This window comes from Gavialis gangeticus, unplaced genomic scaffold (genome assembly GCF_001723915.1).
Source record: "Gavialis gangeticus isolate Ggan-Ray unplaced genomic scaffold, GavGan_comp1, whole genome shotgun sequence".
Classification (NCBI taxonomy): domain Eukaryota; kingdom Metazoa; phylum Chordata; order Crocodylia; family Gavialidae; genus Gavialis; species Gavialis gangeticus.
In genome coordinates, this window is record NW_017729012.1 from 6,626,897 (window position 1) to 6,637,240 (window position 10,344).

At 38.4% G+C, this 10,344-nt stretch overlaps 1 protein-coding gene across 1 annotated transcript in view; it reads left to right on the top strand.

Moving 5' to 3' along the window:
* BCAS3 (BCAS3, microtubule associated cell migration factor) overlaps positions 1-10,344 on the top strand; it is a 545,610-nt gene that overhangs the window by 50,966 nt on the left and 484,300 nt on the right. The window contains exon 7 of the mRNA XM_019511118.1: positions 8,651-8,723. Coding sequence (XP_019366663.1) covers positions 8,651-8,723 — 73 coding nt within the window. The remainder of the gene's footprint in view (positions 1-8,650; positions 8,724-10,344) is intronic.

The following is a 10,344-nucleotide window of genomic DNA, read 5'->3' on the forward strand; positions in this document are numbered from 1 at the left end:
TTTTGGAAACCCATTCATCAAATCATTTTTTTTTTTTTTTTTTTTTTGCCACTTTCTCCATCATGCCATTTGCAAAAACAAAGACATAAAATAGCAAACAGTACGGAGTGACTTTTCTGCTTCGCCAGGGTGCCAGTTGAATAGAAATTGCAAACAAAAATACAAAGTCTTGAGCTCCTTGTTAAGTTTTAAGGAACTGTTTTGTAAGGAAACCTTTATAGAACTAGGTCAGGAAACTGAAGTTAGTTTGCAGTTTAAAACGAGTTGGGCCACAGACGACATTTGCACTTGGATATAATGTATCAGACGAGTTCAGATTTTATTGCAGATTTAACGCAATTCTGTTTTAACTTGCCTCTGACTTTTGGTGTTAAAGAATTGTGAACCTCAAAAGCTGACTTAGCTTGATCTGCAAGGGTGTGTAAAGGAACTATAATTTAAGGTTGCTTTCTAAAGTAAGGCAGATGTGAATATTGTATATATTCACCCACTTGGGTGGCTTAGTGGTTTTAAGTCTCTAACGGCAAAAATGATTGCCTAGCATGTATGGTAGAAGAACGTATCCCACAAGCTGAACAAGCAGTGGCAGTTTCTAGCTGGAGTTCCTGGAGTTAAGTGGCTTCTGCAGGTGTCCTAAGTAGTATGTGGTTGATTATGGTAGAATGAGGGTCCAATATGTGGATTGGAGAAATTACAGAACAGCATTTACGTGCAGAACCTTCTATAGACCATATATGGCTTTTTATAGACAGAAAAACACTGCTTAACTATTTTATGACATCGACTTTTAAAATATATTAATATTTGAAAGTGGGTTGACCCATCGTTCTGCTGCCATTCCACTTCTGACCACATCATATTGATGCTTTTGGTCAGCAGACCTCCAGCTTTAGCTGAACCTGGTTTAACAAAGCAAAAAAAAAAAAAATCCTTTTTAGCAACATATCCTTAAATAACATATGATATGTTTCCTCTTATAAGCAATATGGAGTTATCACTAATAAATCTTTCTTTCAGAGTTGTTTTCTGTGGGGAAAGGGGACAGTTTGGCAGAAACAGTTGTTTCTAGCGAGAATAATGCGTTACATCGCACAGTCTCTCTGTTTAAAGAACTTGGTTCTGTCTCTGATCAGGGATCTTCAGTGCTGACTATGCTTTCAGAATTAGTCTTTTCATACCCTCAACATTTGATCCCCATTTGGACCTGGCTATAACTTTGGCCTTTTCATCTTGCTCATTTGACTCCTTGGATTTCACTCACCCCCACATCTTGTTCAAATATCTTCATCCTTCCAAGGTGCTCCTCAGACTCTCCTGGGATCCAGAACCACTTACAAGAATCAAAAGAGTCTTATAGCTGTCTTCTTCCCTTTCATGGCTATCTCAGAAATATAAATGTTTTACAGCAATATTAAGAGTATTTCAGTGGAAGTAAACAGATATCAGTCTTTTTACAAGAAGAAAAAGTTATTCATGGGAATTGCTAAAATATATGGATTATGTGTCTGGCTTGTAATTCAGCAAGTCAGGTGGGGATACTGCAGGTAAGAAATTCTGAAAAGTCTACAGAAATCCTGGACAGTATTGAAGTGTTTGTAAGGTCTGCAATCACTTCTGTTAAATCTTTACTAGCCATAAATCCAGTCATGCTTGAGGATGTAAAGATGACAATAGCTGACCAGGAAGATCGATAAGAGGGGGATGAAAAAATGTAATTTGTGGAGTGCAAAGTTAACTTCAGAAAGTAAGCTTGACTCTTAATAAAATCAGAGGAGCTGGACCAATAGCCTCACTGAGGGAGGCAAAGGAATGTCATCCACTCGCACTTCGCAGTAAACTGGGACCGTTTCACTGAAATGTGTATCCTAGGTGGGAACGATCAACAGAACACACAGATCTAAGCCTTAACGTTCAGATCTAGGACAGAAATTCAGGAAATGGATTTCACTTAAATCAGTGACGTCTGATACTACATCCATCCAGGTTTATCTTAACCTGGTTTTGGCCAGTTTGGAAGCGGTTTGTGTGCACTGAATGTCTGTGGTTACAGATTTGAACCGGTTTCTGATCACTTATACTGGTTCATGTGTAATTTCTGTCCCTAGCCCCAGTGTTTTGAATGCATACTTTCCAAGATTACAAGGGAATGTAGGCTACTTAGAGGTGTCACTCACAGGATATTCTGTTTGTACACAAGGCTTTTACAGTTGCTTGCAGAATTGCTGATGCTCACGCAACTGCTCCCAGCACTTCGCAGATAAAGCTTTTAAGGTCAAGTCATTACTGTACAGCTCTTCTAATAGGCATCATATTTTGCATCAATCCTTGTAATACAGCAGATGCAGATACTTGTTAGAGAACAAGACTTGGAATGTAATTTACAGAACTAGTTTGTAGTAAAACTGCTAATTTGTTTGAACTGGTGTGTTTCCCAATTAATTTTTTAGGTGAGGGAACTAAGGAAGATAAGTTGAACAAGACATTAAATATATAACTTGATAGTCCAGGGAGGTACATCTTACATATTTCTGTATCTGTTAAATGATTAAAATCATGGTAGCAAAATACCTGCTTCAGATCTGTATCTCAGTGTAGCAGCTCCCCCAATCTTACCTCCTCCTTCTCCTTCTCCTTCTATATTTTTAAATTTTTTTTTTGGCCTGAGCAGGTTTGAGGTATTTTTGACTAAACTGCTTTTGTTGGAAAATTAATAATTTTATTCAAATCTAAACATTTTGCGAGATTATACTAGTCTTGGGAAAGGTTTTGAGGTTCTGGATGAAATTTCTGGTTCAAAGTGCTAAACAAGCCAGTTGACCTCACAGTAGGTAATACCACAACACATGGTAGGGCAAGACCCAGGTTGTAGTCTCTCCAGATTGAATCGGGCAGGTCAGGGATCTGAACGTGGGTTTTCTACAACCCAAGTAAGTATCCTTGCTACTGTGCAGTTTGTTTCTTGGGGTGAGGGGGACATTGGAGGAGGGCTTCAGATGGTCTTGGGTATTGATCGATACGGACCAAGGAAATTTACCGAGTTTTCAGATTTTTGCAGTACAAGAAAATTACCTTCCCCGCTTTAGTCATACTCCTATTATGTTCCTTGATTCTGGAGTTGAGTTGTGTGATTTGTGTTTTTCTCCTTGGTTTAGTTTAAAGTTACAGTGTCACACCATTTCTTCAGCAAGCGTGTTAGTGCCCATCACAGTGTTGCATCTGTGGCCTAGGATAAAGAATAATAATAATCCAAGCCATCCATTCCCTCCGCCTCCCCAACTCATCCTCTAGATCTCCTTAACTACACGTTCTGTAGTGGATCCTGAAAGACTGGGAGCCTTTTCATAGTAGAAGGAACAGGAAGCATATGTTTGTAGATTTTTGGTTAAGTATTATCTTGTTCCACTTTAAGAGATGCAAATACTTGTCAAAATCAAATTTTAAATGCCTTGAAATGAGTTTCTTGTCATAAACATTAAAGTGTATTACTTAAAGGAAAGTAGACTGGGAAGTTAAAATAAGAAATTAGATCTTGTAGGCAAGCTGGCAGAAGCATGTTGCAATTTAACCAAATTTAAAAAAGGCTTACTAGTGTGGGTTTTATAAGATGGAGGTTCTGGTTCATCACCAAACCTTTATTTTGCTAACTAAATATGCCATAACGCATAAAGGAGTTTGAAGTGCAGAAAATGCCTTGGAAATTTTTACCATATGTTTTGGTTCTATTCCCATATCATTAGTCTGAAATAATCAGTGCAAGTTGTGTTGTATTCCAGAATGTAACATAACTTTTACCTCGGGACTCTGTTGTGGCTGGACAGGGACCTGTATCTCAATAGCTCTGAGAAGGTCTAATTTTGACTTCTGTTCTAGGCCAAGAAAGCAATTTTAAATTTGGATTAAAATGAAGCCTCGTGTTTGGTTCCATTGAGAAGATCTGCACGCTGTCTGTTGCTGAAAGACGTTTAAATGAATTAGGCGCTTGAACGCTCTCTCTCTTCTTTTTTCTTTTTATTCAGAGTTTTAACTTTCTGCAACCTGTAGACTTAGCCAGTAGGTCGTCCCTGACATGTATGATGTTTATGAATTTCTAGGCATCCTTAGCTAGGGATATGTGGAAAATGTCTCTCTCTCCTTTTTATTTTTATTTTTTATTGTAACTTGCTTGACTTGGAAGATGATCGTGACTAATTCTGAGCACATCAGTTGTGTCGGCAAGTTGAATGCACATACTACGTGTAAAAGAATCATCGTTGTCCTCATCCATATTGCCACTATGAAACACTTGCCTCGGACCTTGGACATTTTTTCTTTTGCTGAAATTGATAATTTTCCTTCTGGCACCTCCGAGTTAGTGAACAAAGTTGAGTCTGCAGAAAAGGAGGAATTGTGAAGAGTGGGACTACGCAGTCTTGTCAATGTAGAGGCAGCTCAGTGCTCTATCCAAAAATGTATTTGTTGGTCAAATGTAAGTCTCCTACTTGGACCCAATTTCGAGGGAATATCATGTTTCTGTATATAGAATATGTGTTGCTTTTAACTTCTTGGATGTAGAAAGATACTCTTTTTGGTTCTGGGTGTAGTGCTGTTTGTGATTTTTTGACTCTGGGCATGAAGCCATCAGCTTTTTGGAAACTCCAGCTCAGAGTGAACACAGCAGCACCTCTCCTCAGCAACATGGTTGGTCAGCTGCTTTTTGTGATGACTACTATTTATTTTTTGTATTGGAGTAGTACCTAAAGAGCCCCAGTCCTGGTTGAGACCCCATCATGCGAGCTGCTCTGCAAACACGAAACAAAATGATATTGTTCTCTTCCCCCCCCACCAAAGGATTTGCAGTCTAATCACATCAGACCTTCTCTGTATTGGTTCCCTAGAAGAAATTTGTTATTATTAAGATGCTCGCAGATCTTTGCCAAGTCCTGTGATGAGGACTACAGGCAGCTGCTCTACTCTCAAACACGATAAAGCTGTCAACAAGTTGGGTAAATCTAGTGCGTTCATGAGACAGCGCATTCTCAGGGACTGGCTGACGGTAAAGAAGGAACTTCCCCATTAATAAAACAAAAGCAAAAACCCTCAGACATCAGTATTTTCCACTCCAACTGCAAAGTACATAATGTATGTGTTTACTGAAGACAGTAGTCTCCACCCACCCAATCCATACACCACTGCATACATTTAAAAAGATACAAGTTCAAAATAAAACTCTTTTTTTCCCCCCGTTGAACTGGGAAAGGCAAAAAGTGAGAACTCTGGTCAATTAATACCAGTCACACTGAATACTATTGAAAGCAGAGCTTAAATAGAACAGACTTCTAACAAAAGAGAAAATGAAGAAACAAGAGGGAGTCACAGGTTTTATACTGATTCATTGACATTCATTTGCCAGCACTCATGCAGAGAATGGACTTTTCATTCAAAGTACGCACTATGGCTAAACACAACAGCATTTTGTATTACATAGTGCATCTCTTACAGAAGGTAAACTAAAATGCTTCATAGATGAAAAAAATATATAATAACATGGCTTTTGGCAAGCACCATCCTTACTGTGAGCCCAGCAAAAATAGAAAGTTGCTTAATTTCTGGAGGTGTTGGATTCAGCTCCCATGAAAGTTGGTAGGTTTTTAGCTAATTGGGTTATATCTTTTCTAATTCTTTGCATTAAGATGTTTGCATGGAAAGGTACAACTTCCAGCTGAAACTTTATCAGGAATACTATACAGAAGCAGGAACAAGTGAGCAGTATTGGCATGTGGGATAAGTTTTTAGCCTCAGGGAATTGCTTTGTATGGAAGTTGTTTTCATCTAGCTAGAGGGCAATTTTAGCACATTTTCAAATATACAAACCAATAGTAGACTTTTTTTATCATTTAGTTAAATGGAGTTGTAGAAAAGGTGGTGCCTTTTTGGCAGAAAAAGCAGTTTTCATTACTTTAATTGTGTGATTTATCAGGATTTTCAGCTTTTTATAAATGCTATAGTGTTATATGACAGAATTAAAAGGATTTAGAATAAAAGGAGTTTAAGAAAAGGACTTTGCAACAGGATTTCAGTACTTTTTATATTTGATGGATTTAGCTAGCTGTCTTTCATTTCAATCATTCTGCTGCATTTTGTTAAACACGGCATGTGGAGCAGGTGTGTACAACGTCAGTGCATCTCACATGCGAATAAACACAATTTTACATATAAAAAATTAATCTGCTATAACTTCAAGGATTAAATCCTTCCTCTCCCCTACCCTCAAACTACAAGGGGGTGCTGACTCCATTTGGCATTACAACAACACATGTTGCGGTCTGCAGTTTCATGGCTAGGACTGCTATTAACTTGATTTTATGCACTGATTTTATTTCACTAATGACTTTCTCAAATATTAATATTTACATTTAAAAACGTATATTTGAAGTAGATAACGGAATTTAAAAAAAATGTGAGCGTGATTTTGCAGGTGGAAGTTTAAGAGCTTTGTACAGTTATGTAGAAAAGCATATATTGGTGCATATATTGATTGGTGCTCCTGTTTGGTTCCTGGTAAATATTTTCCCCATTAATTCATCTTCCTTTTGTGTACTATGCTATCCTTTCTCTCTATCGTATTGCTGTTAAACTTAGGACTGGACCTTGATACAAACTTGTGGACTCATGTTTCTAGTATAGCTTAAATACATGAGATGAAATGCTAGCTCTGAAGTCAGTGCAGAACTCCCACTGGCTTGGTTGCAGTAAGGGTTTCACTCTTAGTGCAATGTCTGTTGAGGTTGACTAGGTAAACAGGAACAAATGGAGTTCATCTGTTACCAATATTGGGGGGTAGGGGGGAATGAAATGGGTTGCCAGACTTATTTAAAAAAAAACACAAAACCTTCATGTTTCATTTATCAATTTACAGATCAGTACTTATCGTACTGTACAGGTGTGACCCATAAAAGACCTTGGAAGGAGCAAAATAAAAGGGAAAACCGTTTTGGCTGCTTTACGTTACTTGTAAGGCTATTGTTGATAGTGAAATTATTGATGTGAACAATTTAACATTACAAATATCCAAATGTGTAGGAGGGAAGACTTCAGCCTTGTATAGATGAGATTGCTGAACAGTTTTTATGTAACAAATTAATGGTATGTACCCATACTATTAATTATTAACAGGCACTATTAAGTGAAAAAGTATATTGTTAATTGTTGTACCTTTCTGATTTAATTCATTTAGAAGTACAGCCTCACAATTAATTGTGAATTAAGTTTTGAACAGAATATGTTACCAATACTTGATAAGTCATTGTGCTGATCAAAAAGGTTGAAAGGTTTGCATTTCACAAAGATAATTTAAAAGAAAACTCTCTCAAAGAGGTGACTCAGTTTTGTGCACGTGGTTGTTTTTAAATTCATTAAGTATACATCCGAGAATTGAACAAAAGAGTAACAGGGTAGGGAGATTTTATGTATTTATTTATTTTCCTTTATTCCTACTTAGATGCTGGGCACAACTTGAAAATGGCACTTAGGAATTTTTTTAAAAGTGACTGACCAAGACAGTACATTCACACCTCGACTAAGATGTGACTGCAACTTGCATAGATGTACATTAATTCGGGGACTGACAGCTCTGAGCTTGTAACAGAGTGACTCTCAGAAAAGGCTGCACAACCTGCCCGAGAAGCCGGATAAATATTCAGGTGGCCAGTCTGTGCTGCTGTCACTACACTGATACCAGTGCCCTAGCTAATTACTTTAGAGCTAGCTTGTGCGTGCCTACGTGAGCTGCTGTCACACTTTTTTTACTGCAAAGCACACATCCCTGAAGACTTATTCAAAGCGAGTTCCACTGATGATTCCCAGCCCCAAAGTGCCTACATCACTTGAAAATGGGACTTGGCTGCTGAGTAACTTGTGACAGTCGTGCCCACTTGAATCTTGTATCTGTTTTGGGGTGTGATGCAGCCTCGTTTTAGGCATACACTAGCACTGTAGCTTATTGCACAAAGGAGTGGGGGGGACCACTCTTACACTGTGTGACCTTTAATGGAGTGAACTGAAAAAGGTGAGAGCCTTTCAGAGGTGGGGACAGTGCTGTCTTAGAAGAGCTACACAGAGCACTGGAACATGAGCGAGTGTTGCTCAGCGTGACTTTATAAGTCAAGATCCCATAATCCTGTCTGAGAAGAATAAGGAATAATTCCAGTGTTCTGGCCAAATGTCCTTTATTCATTTACACCTGTCACTAGCCTTCAAACACTGTTGTTCCAGAGGATGGCTCTCTGATTTGTGCCCCTGTTGCTGAGCTTGTACTGGCTACTGGGGCAGGGGGTGGAAAACCAATGTGCTGTCACATTCTTGTCCTTTTCATTAAGAAAGCCTTTAGAGAGACCCAGTCATGAAGCAAGCTTTAAAAATGCTAATCGCCCTTGCTTTAGAAGAAAGGGTAATTTTATTCCGGCTTCAGATTTTGTTAATGATTTGTGCTTTTTAAAAAGTAGACTGCAATTTGACTGATCTTAAAACTAAGATGTAATTACATCTTTTCAGTTTGTGCAGCTGGTACATCATTGCAGTGAGTTGTGAGCTGGTAAGCACAGCATGATGAAAATAAAAATCTGATAAATACTTTTTACTGAGAGTTTAATCTTCTGCTTTTCTGTCTAATCAGGTACTCAAAAATGTGATAACTTTTCTGAGAAGAGACCCCTTCTTGGTACGTGTAAAAGCATTGGATCTTCTGGGTAAGAACTTCTCGTTCTATAGATATATATTTGTAATCTTTTTAGTATGTGAATAGGCATCACAGTAGCAAAGTTGAGGGCTTCTCCTCCATGCTCAACTTTCCTTTGTACCCAGATGTTTATGGTATCAAACTGTGAAATATTTTCCCTCGAGTTTTCAATCTGCCAGCACACTTTTTTAAGACAGTTTTTTTGTGGGTGTTTTTTTAAACTTGCGGATGAAGGCCAGTGATACAAAAGTAATGTAAAATAGATGAGGAGGTATTTTGAAATCATGTGGGATTATTTTTCTCTCAGCGTAATCTCATTTTCATGATTCACCCTTTTTGATGGTAATAATGGATGAAGTTATTACAGAAAAGTAGTCAAAACAGGTCACTGTGCCTCAAATAATTGAGAGATGTTTGCAAGCCATGGGTGACTTATTCTGTGCATGCAACGTGATGGATTGCTGTTTAAATTTAATCGGTGGCCATGTATTAGCAAAATGAACAGTTTGTGCCACAAATGCTGCTGCTTTGTTCACTTAGAAAAATGAGTTGGCAGCTTTGCTTCATGCTCTGGAGATACTAATGTAGTATCTTATGAAGGACCTGATCTTGAAACCTGATTCCTTTTCTGATTCTTGATTGGGGAGGACGAGGGAGTTGACACTGAATTAGAAGGCAGTCCAGGAACTATGACATCAAGGAAGTCATGCTTGCATGTGAATATGTTCACGTACATGCTCACATTGAATAACTTTCCACAAAACGAAGACTGAAAACTGGAATCCTATGTGACAACCAGAAAGTTTAATATGCCATTCCTGTTATAGCTTCTTTAGTACACCAACCTATTTTGCACATGCTTTGCTATTCTCTAAAGCTCCTGCTGCTCTGGCTTCAGCCCTGGCCTGGAGCATGGAGCACACGGTGGCTCCCAGCCCTGGCCTGGGGCTGCAGATGTGGCAGTGGTGGCAGTTCTGACCTGGCCAGGTAGCAAGGGCAGCAGCTCCAGCCCTGGCACAGCCCCATACTTGAGTCTGACATGAAAGGAAAAAAAAAAAAAGTGTCATTTTGAATGTGGAGGGGTAGAACCTCCTCTTGGAGTCAAGTAAATATGATGCTATGAAATACAGTTTTTTTGCTCTAGAAGCATCAGTTAGAGGGTCTTTTTAACATAATGAGATTCTTCTGATATCTTAGGTTATTGTTAGATAAGCTGACTCAGTGCTTTGGGAAAATACCTGTTTCTTCAGGGCGGTCCTCTGCACAGAGATTCAGCAGCTAAGCTGCTGGAGCCAATCTTCATAGGTTTAATGACTAATTCTGCGAAACACCTATTTTAATGAAGAATTTATACACTCTGGGCTTGATGAAGGTTAACAAGCAAATCCAAAGCAATTCCTAGGAGCATTGCTTGGTATTCCATATTAGTATGGTAACACAGGCTATTGATGCTACCTGTCTCAAATTTAAATACCTGACCAGGAAAATTATACACTTAAGCTTCTTTCTTTTCATATGTTTACCCACTGGAAAACTTTTTTTTTTTTTTTTTTATAAACACGATGCACATAATCTTATGGAAAACGTTTTCTACATAGAACACTATATATTCCTGGGTTGTAAATGTTGCA